The 15,293-nt window shown below is 28.8% G+C and overlaps 1 protein-coding gene and 1 long non-coding RNA gene across 5 annotated transcripts in view; one reads left to right on the plus strand and one right to left on the minus strand.

The window, feature by feature from the left end:
• Positions 1-14,821, plus strand: part of LOC100576700 (class A basic helix-loop-helix protein 15) — a 152,615-nt gene extending 137,794 nt beyond the window's left edge. For 2 of the 4 annotated variants that reach the window (XM_006558554.3, XM_026446033.1), the window contains exons 3-6: positions 2,014-2,172; positions 4,839-5,027; positions 7,740-7,876; positions 13,485-13,641. In XM_006558554.3, coding sequence (XP_006558617.1) covers positions 2,044-2,172; positions 4,839-5,027; positions 7,740-7,876; positions 13,485-13,641 — 612 coding nt within the window. In that variant the 5' untranslated portion in view covers positions 2,014-2,043. Of the gene's footprint in view, positions 1-2,013; positions 2,173-4,838; positions 5,028-7,739; positions 7,877-8,020; positions 8,388-13,484 lie in introns of those variants that run through there. The other 2 variants (XM_026446034.1, XM_006558552.3) reach the window with 2 other exon arrangements.
• On the minus strand, positions 24-2,093 carry LOC107963981. The gene is made up of 3 exons (XR_001702158.2): positions 1,957-2,093; positions 1,760-1,822; positions 24-1,222 (listed from the first exon to the last, which is right to left on the minus strand). It is a non-coding gene; the product is annotated as an uncharacterized LOC107963981 (long non-coding RNA).
• Positions 14,822-15,293: the final 472 nt, after the last annotated feature.

Raw genomic sequence — 15,293 nt, forward strand, 5'->3', positions numbered from 1 at the left:
ATAAAAATATTTCTTTATTGAGAAAAAAAAAATTCGCAATATTCCATTTCCTAATAAAAATTTGCATTCAATAACAATCATTGTAATTATTAAAAAATATATTTAATAATAGCTTCTAAATAGAGTAATAAGTCGTCTTTCTAACCTAGTCTTCCTAATCTAACCTAATTCTAACTTAACCTAAACATTACTCACATTAATCATAAATATTATTTATATTTTAAAATTTTCAATTCACATACCATGTTGGTTATTATTGAATACCATACAATGTTCATTTTTCTGTATCCTGAAACAAGTTAAGTTTCCAACAAGTTATGATTGTGACTATACACAATCTGAATATTTAATGCTCCACAAGATAAATTCTAGAGAAATAATAAATGCCTTTTGCTAATTTTTACTGCATCGTGCTACAAAACAAAACGTTGCACGAGCGACTACACTTTAGAAACAATTACAACAACAGGTTATTTTGCAGAATGTATAATTATTTTCACATGATCATAAGTAACGCGCTAACGTAAGAACATCGAGAGGGAATCGCAAATTTTCTCAATATATTATTTCGTAATTACTAGTCTTGTTTATTTCATGCAGAACGTTTGAAAATTATTAGTTGCAATGAAGTTTATTAGTCGAAACACTGGATGTTGGAAATGTTTTAAAACGTTGAACGCTTTAAAAGAATTTGATACATTAAAGTAATAAAAACGCAGAAATATTACAAGTCAGTTTCCCCGACGAGAAAATCGAACTGGACAATCCAGAAAGAAACATCAGTCGAAGCAGACTTTCTCTCCATATTTCCTTTCATTGTTTTTTCTCTTTGAGGTGATATTATGGGTACTTGAAAAAAGCATGTTTATCCGTTTAATTCAATAACACGTGTTTGATCATTTTTATTATTTTGTTTCCTTGTGAATGAAATAAATAAATAAATAAATAAGAAGTAAATGAATATTAAAAAATGAAAAGAGTTTATTGATTGTATATTTATATCATTTCTTCGATAATGCTCGACTTATAATTACTCATATACTTACGTACGTCGCCACAATGATATATACAATTACTTAATCGCAGATCGTAAAGCACAGAGAACGTAATTGTGTGCGAAGAATTCTTGGCATTGAATCAAGCGTAGCCAGGGAAAACGGGATATCCCACTTCGATTATCTCGTTTAGCGCACGTTTCTCGTGCCAATGTTTCTCAATTGTCCTGAAATGTTTACATTTGTACCGATTGCTGGGAGATCCCACAGTTTACTTATCTTTCCATTAATAATTTTACAATATATGCATCGGTAATTCCCTATTTGTTTATTTTCTCAAAGATTTTTTGCACTCGAAAATGTTTCGGAAAAATATCAATTTAATAATTATTCTTTAATTAATGGCGAATTTAGAACAGAAATTATATATTTGTGTATAATGTATGAATAAGAATAATAATATAATGGATCGAAATCTGAAAATCTGTAAAGTTTTGAAGCAAAAATTTTAAAAAAAGGTTATCTTTGTTACTTTCATTTTTTTTTAGGAAACTGTCAAAAATGGATCAACACTCCTCTTGTTTACAAATCTTTCAACTGATTCATATTAATAGAATTCTTATCGATTTCAAGACTTCCAATTCCAACACTATCAACTATTTTCTCCCACAAATCAAACACACAAGCTGTCACGCGACAAAAAGAACCTGTTAGACAACGTAATTCGATAAATATTCTAATCGATCAATCGTCGAATCACTTACCCATTCGATAATTAACGATGAGATTGCATGACAAGATTATTGATTTTTTTCTCTTGACATTTTCTACAAAAGTAAAAAAAAATAAATAAATAAATAAACTCGAAAGAGATCGAACGTCTGAATCACATAAATAACGATGAATCGATGAATATCGCTAATAAATGATTCATCGAGAAATTAGCAGTATATAAACATACACATTATATTTTCAACCGATCGACGAAGATTAATATTGCAACCGTGTGCGATTCCAGGGGGTCCAACGCGTTACTTTCCTCGGGATAATGCGAAGCCTGGAGAGGTTATCGGGTAGCGATCAAGACTGTGATCAGGAGATGTATATCGACCTGGACGACGCTTCCGTCGACTCGCTTACCGGAAAACGAAGTCGCCATCATGTCGTTGGCGCGGAGGTAAGGACATCTCTTCTATTTTTGGTGCAACTAAATGCGACATGTCGGTGAACACGTTTCGTAGCGTGATTAATAAATCGAGGTCTAATTAAGTTGAAACAAATCTTTATTTATTTGTTATATCTTTGCATTTGAAAGTTTTCTGCAATTTCTCATCATGCTGTCCACAAGTAAGAAAATGTTAAATATTATGATAATTAATTATATGTTTTCTAAAAAGTTGATATAATTATACACTTTGTTGTTTGATTGATCAGTTTATCTTCTAAGCAGTTCAATTATCAATTATGTTATAATTTTATCATAATATATCGATATGAGAATTCATTTTAATTCATTTCTTATAAAAAAATATGTAAAATAATATTTTTAGAAAATTAATCAATCGTACATTTTATAGGATAAATCTATCGATTTGATTTGAGAATAGTTTTCCAATATTTTTTGTTTTCTTTTTCTAATCATAGAAATCATTTGAAATCGTAGGAATTTTTGAATTTTTGAAATCTGCAATTAATTTTCGAATAAATTGATAACGAAATCTAGAATATATAGAAATGAAATATATCGTTGTAGTTATATTATTGTTTGTAAATTTCTCCTTGATTTTTTGGACGAGAATAACGTATTTATCAATACATACCGATCTATCTATCGATAATAAGATAATTATGTATCTTATTTAAAACGAATTGATAATATCACGAGTTCTATATTCTAAATTATACTCTATATTAATAAAAAAAAATCAAATACACTTCATATTTGATAATTACAAAATTATAAATTTAGAAATTTTTGTTTGCGTTATATACGTGTTATACTTTTTAATTCGTGCAAAGATATCGAGTATTCAGAAATTTGAGTTGATAGAATCAAAGGTTATATTTATTGTACAAAGACTAATTAAAACAAAGTGTTGGCATTTCGTCAACAATATCGAGTGTTGATTTTCAGATATCAATTATTATCGATTATTAATCGAAAAAAAGCATCGATCAAAGTATCAATTATTAATTACATTAAAGTAACATTTATATAAAGTGTATGCAATGAACTATAATCATACTGCATACATGTAGGAGTTACGTATAAAAGAAAATTCAAAGATAAGGTTATCGGGCATTGAGATTCGTAAATGTTCTGAACAACTTGCGCGATTATTTTAAGCAAAACTGGTAGAAAATATGTATGCAGAGATATGCAGTGGCAAAATATTTAGAATAATATATATTCAAATGGAATCTGATTTTAAAAATACAAATGTATTCTTTTTATTATTCAAACACTTACGCTGTTACGTTTAATAAATATTTCATATTTAGAATATTTTCTTTTTTTTTTTTTTTTAATGTTTTTGAAAGAAATTTTTTTCTTTTTTACCAACTTGTTTTTATTATTTTTTTTCAAGGTTAGATTTAACAATAATTTTATTTCCACGAATGATTTAAAATGATGCAAACTTAACCTTATCTCTCTTCGATCAAAGATAATATTGTTGTTATAGTTTCAATTCAATTAACCGTAATCGATATACAAAAGTAAGTGCTCACGTAAGTACCTACTTTTTACAAACAATGATAAGAAAATTATACGTCCGAACAATATATACATATATATAAATATATATATATATATATATATATATATATATATATATATATATATATATGTATATATGTATTATTGCATTTCCTGGAAATGTCACTAATGCAAAAGTTGCAGATGCATATTCGATCTTTTCGAAATGAAAGATATCGAACGAAAAATTTCTGATAGCCAATAAACAGAATTACACAGATACAATTATACACACTTGCGTCAATTTTAATCTTATCTTTTACTTAAGAAACTTGAGTTTTCAACTAATATTAGAATATACGATTCGTTATATAATCTCGCGAATACCAACGTTCACAATGAAAAATACATCGATGAAATACGAAAGATCGGTCGATCCTTCGATCGAAGGGAGGAACGAAATCACTTTGATCGGAACAGAGTTTATTATTTATTAAAGGTAAAGATTGATCTCGAACAATTCGAATAAAATTAATTTCTCTTTTTTATACTCGAATTTTTTTTTTTTCCATTGATCGTATATACATCCCATAAATCATTCGTATATTTTTTTTTTTTATACTATCAAAATAATTACTTTTCGTAATCGTAAAATTCTTTTTTTTCCCTTCTTCTTCTTCCTTTTTTTTTTTTTCAGTTGTACTGTGTAACCAAGAAAGTTTTGCAATAATTTTTTTTTGTTTTTTTAAGAAAAATTCGAGAAGGAAATTTTTTTTTTACTCGCAAATTAAATAAAAATATAAAAACTATTTTTACTCCACACTTAGCACGGTATGCGCAGAAATGCATAATTCTAACTGTTAATCCACCACGTATCCAATTTTAAGTCGCAAAAATCGTTTACAATCGTTCGTAAAACAACGGATACTTTTCTAAATCGTAAAAATAACGATAAAAACTTCCTTGGTTACCTAACGCACAATATTGGAGGGGAAAGAAAAAAAAAAAAAAGAAAAAAGAGGAAAAAAAAAAAAGGAATGAAAAGAATGACGAAACGAAATCGCGAGGTAGTGGGGGAAAAGGATCGAGATCGAGAGGAGGATTTTTATCTGGTGAAATATTTTTATGAAAAAACGATTGAAAAGGTGGGCGAGGAGAGCGACAGCAGCGGGAGCGAAAGAAGCCCTAAACAGGCTAAAAGAAGGAATCGTGGTGGCCCACCGACGACGAGGAGGCGAAAGAGCGGGATCTCTGCGCGGGAAAGGAACCTGAGGAGGCTCGAGAGCAACGAGAGAGAAAGAATGAGAATGCATTCCCTAAATGACGCTTTCGAGGTAATTGTTCACGCGTTCACAAAACAATCTTACCCGGAGCTTCAGCGTTGCCAACTTTCCAACGACACGCTTGAAAATCCCCTACCACCGACCCGTTTGTTCGAAGAACAAACGCTCGATTAGCGTATAGCGAGGGAAAAAATTTTTTACCAAAGAGTTTATTCGAAAATTAAATTCGATTCTCGTCACTCGCAAGCAACATTACGCACGTAACACAACGCACAGTTTTCCACGCGTTACAAAATAACCGTGATTCATGACCAACTTTCCAACGACGACACACTTGCGTAGGTCGCGGAATGGAAAACTCGTTTGTTCAAAAATTAAAAAGAAATTTCATCCGGGATGAAAATTTTCATTTTCGATATATTTTAGCTTCTTTTTAATGCTGCTTTATTCAAATATCGTTTCCATTGATATTTTCTTTTTAACCTTCAATTTCTATTTTCAATATACATTCTATTATATTCTTATACATTCGAATATTATATATATATATATATCACGTATATTTTATTGTCGATTCTTCTTTAATTTCTTACGCTCTACTTCGTTCAGTCGTGTTTTTTTTTGTTTTCTCTTTTATTTTTCCGCCATTGCAACTTTGCTTTCTCTTTTTTTTTTCTTCTACTATATTTTATAGTAGAATTTTTTTAATTTCTCTCTACTCTACTCGTTTCTTCGTTCTCTTTTATTTATTTTTCCGCAATTTTTCTTTTTTATTTTTTGTAATATATAATTCGAATAAACTACTGGATTAACTATATGTATATATATATACACACACACACTTGTAAGTAGATCGAAACGAAAAGAATTCTTAAAAATTCCAATTTTCCACTTATCCTTTATTCCTTTATGCTCAATATATGCAAATTCTGGATATTTTTACAAACTTTCTTCAATCTCTCTGTATCGTTCGATATTCGAAATTTGATTTTTTCACGGAAACGGAATTCCAAGTCCTAACATTCATACGACATCGAGCACGCGACTGGCCACGATCTCGTTATGTCGTGGCGGAACGCTTTTTCCGCCGTGCCCCGCAACAATAGCCGGTCCGAGGGCAATAATAGAAGCGTAATATCTCGTTGGATGCAGTAAATGCCGGATCTAAGACGAGCGTGGGCGACCCGCGCGCCTGTTCAGACGTTATTTAAAGGGTGGAGGGGGTGTGAAATAAGGGAATTCAGAGTTGTAAAATTCATATGGTTAAGCTAAGTCGTTCGAGCGTTTATGCAAAAGTCATCTTTTCGCAACGAGGTCGAGGAGAAAGACGGCAAAGATACATCGTGAACGTAGAAATTGAAAGTTTTTTCGAACGAAGAAGAAAATTTCTGAATCTTTTAGATCCGATCTTTCCTTTGCGAATTTTTTTTTTCTCTTCATAAAATTTCTTTTCGTTTTATATATAAAAATATTTTTCAATTTGAACGAAATTTTGAATATTGCATAATTTTCGAACGAAAAAAACTTCAGAATCTTTCCTTTGCGAATTTTTTTTTTCTTCATAAAATTTCTTTTCGTTTCGAATTTACATAAAAATATATTTCACGCGAACTTTTGAACGAAATTTTGGATATTGCATAATTTTCGAACGAAGAAAACTTCAGAATCTTTCTTTTGCGAAATTTTTTTTCTTTATAAAATTTCTTTTCGTTTCGAATTTACATAAAAATATATTTCATGCGAACTTTTGAACAAAATTTTGGATTTTGCATAATTTTCGAATGAAGAAAAATTCTGAATCTTTTAGATTGAAAAATCTTTCCTTTGCGAATTTTTTTTTTCTTCATAAAATTTCTTTTCGTTTCGAATTATATATAAAAATATATTCCACGCGAACTTTTGGATATTGCATAATTTTCGAACGAAGAAAACTTCTGAATTTTTTAAATTCAATCTTTCCTTTGCGAATTTTTTTTTCTTCATAAAATTTCTTTTCGTTTCGAATTATATATAAAAATATTTTTCAATTTGAACGAAATTTTGAATATTGCATAATTTTCTGAATCTTTTAGATTGAAGAATCTTTCCTTTACGAATTTTTTTTTTTTTTCTTAAAATTTCTTTTCGTTTCGAATTATATATAAAAATATTTTTCAATTTGAATGAAATTTTGAATATTGCATAATTTTCGAACGAAGAAAAATTCTGAATCTTTTAGATTGAAGAATATTTCCTTTGTGAATTTTTTTTTCTTCATAAAATTTCTTTTCGTTTCGAATTATATATAAAAATATTTTTCAATTTGAACGAAATTTTGAATATTGCATAATTTTCGAACGAAGAAAAATTCTGAATCTTTTAGATTGAAAAATCTTTTCTTTACAAATTTTTTTTTTTTTCTTCATAAAATTTCTTTTCGTTTTATATATAAAAATATTTTTCAATTTGAACAAAATTTTGGATATTCCATAAGAAAATTACGAAAAAGAGAATTGAATGTTCGAAATTATATTTGATACTTTTATCACGATAAAATATAATTTTTAATATTTATTTCGAATTTTTAATCGAATATTATTACGCTATAAATCCCCCCTTTTTTTTTTCTTTATCATTAATACAGACACGTATTTTCATAACACATCATCCACGATGATTACCAACAAATTTCATTCGAGACATTTTTCTCCGTGATACAATTCCTCTAAATCAATTCGATCCTTGTTCGATCTTTTTTATCGGGTACAATGTTATGATTTTCAGCAACTACGCGAGGTGATACCGCACGTAAAGATGGAGAGGAAACTCAGCAAGATAGAGACGCTCACGTTGGCCAAGAATTACATAATGGCCCTGACAAATGTCATATGCGAAATGCGTGGGGAGGAGCAACCGTACACGTAAGTAAATCTCCTATCGATCTCTCAGGAGATTTCTTTTTTTTTTTTCTTTGAAATTATTAAAAAAGAAAAAAAATTAAACGAATCATAGAAGAAGAAGAAGAAGAAGAAGAAGAAATAACAATTTTTGGCATTTTATTACAGCCTGTTATTACGAGTGGGAAAGATTGTTATAGAGATTATTGTGAAAGAGAAAAAGATGACCATATTTCTCGTCACGTTCACGATGGTGATTGGATGTGTTTCTCTCTGAGGAGAGAGATAAAATTAATAGAATCGTAACTCGATGAAAGGCGTCGCACGTTTAATTGATGGATCTCATTCGATATCCCCTTTCAAATAAATCGACTTCTCGCAACAACCGTTTCGAATTTCGTCCACGTAACCGAGTTATAGAGTACAACGTCCGATTGGTATTAATTAAGCGTGGTATCAAGCTTTTTCCTCATTTTCGAGCGTTTCGTTCAACGCTTTTACGTACTTCCAAATATATTTCCAAATATTTCTCTTACTTCTTTCCATTCAATCAAAAGATACGATTTTAATTTATGTATATATATGTAAAAGAGAAGAGAATCTGAAATTTCTCCTATCTTTGTGAAAAGAGAAATTTATTTTTGGAAGAATTATACATCTTCGTGTGATAATAATTTAAATATTGGATGGAAAGAAAATTTTTCTTAATTTCTGGCATTTTTTGCAATCTCTTATTGCTAGGGAAGATTATTGAAAAAGAATTGAGGAAATTTCTATATATTATATTCTATATATTATATTATTTTATATGTATTCTTTCCATTCAATCAAAAGATACAATTTTAATATATGTATATATATATAAAAGAGAAGAGAATCTGAAATTTCTCCTATCTTTGAGAAAAGAGAAATTTATTTTTGGAAGAATTATACATCTTCGTGTGATAATAATTTAAAATTGGATGGAAAAAAAATTTTTCTTAATTTCTGGCATTTTTATAATCTTTTATTGCTAGGGAAGAAGAATTATTGAAAAAGAATTGAGGAAATTTCTATATATTACTTCTTCCCATTCAATCAAAAGATACAATTTTAATACATTATATATATATAAAAGAGAGAATTTGAAATTTCTCCTATCTTTGTGAAAAGAGAAATTTATTTTTAAAAGAATTATATATAATAATTTAAATATTGGATGGAAAGACAAATTTTCTTAATTTTTATATTTTTACAATCTCTTATTGCTAGGGAAGATTATTGAAAAAGAATTGAGGAAATTTCTATATATTACTTCTTTCCATTCAATCAAAAGATACAATTTTAATACATTATATATATAAAAGAGAGAATTTGAAATTTCTCCTATCTTTGTGAAAAGAGAAATTTATTTTTGGAAGAATTATACATTTCATGTGATAATTTAAATATTGGATGGAAAGACAAATTTTCTTAATTTCTGGCATTTTTATAATCTCTTCTATTGCTAGGGAAGATTATTGAAAAAGAATTGAGGAAATTTCTATATATTACTTCTTCCCATTCAATCAAAAGATACAATTTTAATATATTATATATATATAAAAGAGAGAATTTGAAATTTCTCCTATCTTTGTGAAAAGAGAAATTTATTTTTAAAAGAATTATACATTTCATGTGATAATAATTTAAATATTGGATGGAAAGACAAATTTTCTTAATTTGACATTTTTATAATCTCTTATTGTTAAAGAAGATACAATTTTAATATATATATATATACATATAAAAGGGAGAATCTGAAATTTCTACTATCTTTGCAAAAAGAGAAATTTATTTTTAGAAGAATTGTACATTTTGTGTGATAATTTATCAAAATTGGATAGAAAGAAAATTTTTTTTAATTTTTTCATTTTTACAATCTCTTATTGTTAGGGAAGATTATTAGAGGTTATTGAAAAAGAATCGAGGAAATTTCTATATATTACTTCTTCCCCATTCAATCAAAAGATACAATTTTAATACATATAAAAGAGAGAACCTGAAATTTCTCCTATCTTTGCAAAAAGAAAAAGAGAAAACCTAAAATTTCACCTATCTTTGTAAAAAGATTTATTTTTGGAAGAATTAAAAAGTTGTATATACATTTCTTCTCTTTCTAATAATTTATCCAAAAGATAGATTCTAATAATTTATCAAAAATTGGATGGAAAGAAAAATTTTCTTAATTTCTGGCATTTTTACAATCTCTTATTATTAGGGAAGATACAATTTTAATATATATATACTATATAAAAGAGAGAACCTAAAATTTCTCCTATCTTTGCAAAAAAAGAAATTTATTTTTGGAAGAATTAAAAAATTGTATACACATTTCTTGTGATAATAATTTATCAAAAATTGGATGGAAAGAAAAATTCTCCTAATTTCTATCATTTTTACAATCTCTTCTCCCTAAGAAAGATTATTGAAAAAAAATCAAGAAAATTTCTATATATACAATTTTACAATTACAATTAATTCTCGCAAAAAATCTCCCTTTTTGATGAAAATTTTTCCCGATCTTAAAAAAGAGCGAGGACTTTACAAACAACTTCTCCTCAGGATCAACAGGTGCCGCCACTCTCGACTTTCTTTCACGGATTGTAAATATCCACGCTTATTTTCTAATTGCAAAACTAGCAGCGGCGAACCATGGTCTCTTAATTCCGAGGTGGAAGGTATGCATACCAAGCGAATTAGTTACGTGAACGATTTTATATATATATCGTTGCCGCAAATCTCGCATTTCACGTTGCGGCAAAACCGAAAAATGGTGCAATCGAAATGTCTTCGTTAAATCGTGGAATCGACCGATAACCGTTGCAAGTTGGCAACAAGATTCACAAGTGCACACGTAGCAAATATTTCGATCGACGTTATATATATATATATTAAACGTTTTTCGAAAATTTTCCATTTCGAAAGATTTTTAATAATAATAATAATAATAATTCTGGGATTATATTTTATCCCCGATTCTTCAACGTTTGTAATATTATTATTTATTACAATGTTCGCACTCGATATCGAATTGACATTCGAAAGTGAGGACAGCAATATTATCGGCGACCTTTGCTTTATCCACCGCCTCGGAATACTTCTCTCGAATGTCATTATCTTTCTCTTTAAGCCAACGAGTTTAAACCGAGTCTTTCGATTATAATTATATTTTTTTATTTTCTTTGAAAATTTCTCCTGATTCTCCTTTCGATCTTCGATCGATATTGTTCGAAAGGGGATATTTGATCGATCCTTCGAGAGTGTTATTTTTTTTTTAAAGAAAAGAAGAGGATATCGTGAGATAACTCGTAAGAGCGATAATCAATGACATCAATGTCGGATTAATAAGTTGCATCATCACAGTCGTCGAAGTTGAAATGCAGTGTCGGTAAATAATTAAGGAAAAATATAATATTGAGGAAAGTCGGTCGACAATCGGTTGTGATTCGATTAAATTAGGTGGCGAATATATTTTGGAAAGATTCTTGAATGTTTATTTTATATAATATTATTTTCTTTTCGTCGAAGGATGTAAATAAGAATAATAATAATAATGCAATTTTACGAAAATATTTATCGAAAGCAAAAGCCTCGAAATTTTTGAAAAAATTTTCTAATTTCTAAATCTTACGAATATATTTTGGAAAGATTCTTGAATGTTTATTTTCATAATATTATTTTCTTTTCGTCGAAGGATGTAAATAAGAATAATAATAATAATGCAACTTTACGAAAATATTTATCGAAAGCAAAAGCCTCGAAATTTTTGAAAAAATTTTCTAATTTCTAAATCTTACGAATATATTTTGGAAAGACTCTTGAATTTTTATTTTCATAATATTATTTTTTTTTCGTCGAAGGATGTAAATAAGAATAATAATAATGCAACTTTACGAAAATATTTATCGAAAGCAAAAGCCTCGAAATTTTTGAAAAAATTTTCTAATTTCTAAATCTTACGAATATATTTTGGAAAGACTCTTGAATGTTTATTTTCATAATATTATTTTCTTTTCGTCGAAGGATATAAATAAGAATAATAACAACTTTCAAAGTTTACGAAAGTAAAAGCCTCGAAATTTTTGGAAGAAATTTTCTAAGGCAATTTCTAAATCTTTGCAAAAAAAAAAAAATAAATAAATAAAAGACACGTAAAATCTTGTAATATGGTACAAGTGTCTCGAAACAAGAAGAAATGTTAAATGATATTTTATTAAGGAAGAACTTTTTTTTTTTGTTAATAAAATTCAATAATTAATGCAAAAAATAATTATCAACACGCTGCATTGATTATTTAAAATATAAAAAAAAAAGAATTTTTTTCTTTTTCCAAACAACAAAAAATAATTAATTGTGATTCGTATCACTGTGTATGCATAAATTACTCGATAATTGCTGAAAGCAGTGATCAATATTGATGGCAAGTATCGATGCGAGAGGATTTTTATTTCGAGAAAAAATAATATATATATAAATTTGTCGAATTCATTAAATCATTTGTTCAATTAAAAGGAGGGGGGAAGATATTATATGAATTTAATTTGAATATTACAATTAGTATTGTATAATCGTGAATAACAAATATTTTAAATAAATCTTTTAAAAAAAAAAAAGAAAAGATTTGCATTCATTCGAGGAAATAATTTTCTAAAGATACATCGCGCAATTATCTCTCTCACCGTTAGAGATATATATGAATAAATGCTTGAGATAAAAATTAAATAATCTTTATAAAACGTGTAAAAAAATATGTTTTTCTTTTTATTTCGGCTCGCTTGAAAATTATGTAATTTACGTATTTTTTGAAAAGCTCTTGACTTGTTTGGATATTTTATATGATTGATTGTTTTTTGAAAAAAAAAAAAAAAAGGAGGAAAGAAGACATACGTCTGTTTTTAAAATTCTTCTTCGACATAAATGTATAATTTTATTCCTAAAAAACAATTGTAAAACAGATACATTTTTCAAAAACAATTATCACTAAACTCACATTAAATATCGTTTAACGTTGGCTTCAATAATTCTTCGTATCGTAAGAAAATAAAGTTACGTTAAATGATTTGTTTTTGATCATTCACGTTGCATGCATACTGGTGGTCACTTTGAAAGTCTCAAAAGACCGTGAACTTTATATCTCAATCGGTCGATTAAACGCAAAGGCTGCAATTATGCACATAAATTTAACGTTTCAGTGTATTTAAATTAGCGCAAAATAAAAAGGAAAGAAATAATTGTTACCTTCGTTAATATGAAATATCGACAGGTTTGTTCCATTTTTCTCGTCAAATAATTTATATTTTACATTATATATTTATACATGTTATACCCATCTTTTAATCTAAATAATTATATCGTTATTGAAATATTACGAACGAATATTCATTTCACTGATATTATCTTCGTCGATTAACAACTTGCTTTGTCAATAATAAATCAAATTTGAGTACTTTTTTTCATTATATTTACAGTTGAAACATAAAAGTCTGGAAAAAATAATCGATAATTAAACTCGAATCGACATACCCTTCCCTATAACGAAATCCTTATAACGAACGAAAGACTGGTTTCAAAAACGAGGCAATTAAAATAACACGGGACAATTGAATTTCAGATTCGTCGATGGCGAATGTGGCTCCAGCAGTGGCGACAGCACGGGCCAATTAGAATTAAGCGGCGGTGAGCAACCGGAAGAGGCATCACCAGCATCGATGCACGAAACCAACAATAACAGTCTGCTCCACGAAGATTTAGAGCGTAGGATACCATAGCTGGTCTAATTGCGCCCTCTACAATCTGATCGATCCTCTGTTGATAAATACACAATTCGATGAAGCGTGAACTTCATTCGAGAACCCGTCTTCCCGAAACGAAAAAAAATAAACAGAAGAATCAGCCACTGATTAAATTTACGAAATAAATGAAGGAGAGAGAAAGAGAGAGAGAGAAAAAAAAAGAGAGAAATAACAATGACAAGAGAAAAAAAAATAAAAAAGAGAATAGAAAACTTCATCGAACTTAAGAAGGAGAAATGAGAATGGTGAACAGAGAATCATCGTTGTCGAAATGGTCGTTAAAATAGCCACTTGAGATTTATTGAAGAAGATGCAATTCGGCTTTTACGAAATGATCCGTCCCAAGGTCGACCTCTGGAGATCTTTCGAAGGCCAACAAGGTGCGAGGTTGACAGAGAAAGAGAAAAAGACTGACTTTACGGCCAATTCGGCTGGAGAATTCTCTGCTTCTTTTTTTTTTTTTTTTTTTTTTTTTTTTTTCATCTCTGTCGCGAATTATATTTTTTTCTTCTCCTTTTTCCGATGATATCGTTACCTTGAAACACCTCGGATGTTTCGATTACATAGTCGGGCACCGATAATAAAATGGCTCACACACGTATCGATTGTCGCGAATTCGTATTTTAAGTGTATTTAGTCATGTGCCAAAGGTATTCGAACAGAAATTGGAAATAATGATGTATCGGCGGGGATAACTCGGTCGATAAAGAAGCGATCGAAACTACAAACTACGAAAAAGAACTTTTGCAATTGCATTCGAACGATTTTTTTTTCAAAAAAAGAAGATGATGATCGAAGAAAGAAAATTCTCGTGATGGATTGGCCAAAATTTGAAGCATCTCGAGGTCGACGACGTAAAATCGGATCGCATTGACAACGATAAATGATCAGTGTACGACTCGATGATGAAAACAAAGTGTGTGAGAAACTGTGATAGAATTTCGTATTAGAACCTCGTTGCACATTGTCCCGCGCGTGACATCGTGCTTAAATACTTTTATTTTTTTTTTTTTTTTTTTTTTTTTTCTTTCTTTGTGGTAATTGTCTTACGGTCTGCAAATTGGACAGGAAACAATGGAAATGCTCGTCAGGCCGGAAATAGTCGTCTCCGAAATGAGATGACCGATTGAGATGAAACGACACGACAATCGCTGTTCCAACAACGTAGAACGACAACGAGAAAAATTTATGGAAATGATTGCAGCGAAGAAATTATCTGGCTAGTTTTTAACATCGATTTAAACATTAAACGGAATGTAAAAGTTGAAAAATTTAATTTAAAATAATCTACAAAAAAAATTTAACGTTTAAATAAAATAAAGTGAAAGAAATACCAATGTCTTATAATGATACATTGACGAGTTACAGATTATAGGTTAGAAACTTTATAATTTCTTCGTGTATACATGAAAATATTTTCTTATCCCATATTAAGTAAAAGTATAAAAGCTTGACAAAGTGTATGTTAAACAAATATTATAAAAATATCGAAGATTAATATTAATGTAGAAAAGATCAAACAAAAAAAACTTTCGTTTAATGTTTAAATCGAGTAGAAAGGAACGGTCATAAGTATGTAAGTATAATTGAAGATACGGATTTCGAAGATTAACGCGTACCTTAGACAT

The sequence above is a fragment of the Apis mellifera genome, linkage group LG1 (assembly GCF_003254395.2).
Source record: "Apis mellifera strain DH4 linkage group LG1, Amel_HAv3.1, whole genome shotgun sequence".
NCBI classification, from domain to species: Eukaryota; Metazoa; Arthropoda; class Insecta; order Hymenoptera; family Apidae; genus Apis; species Apis mellifera.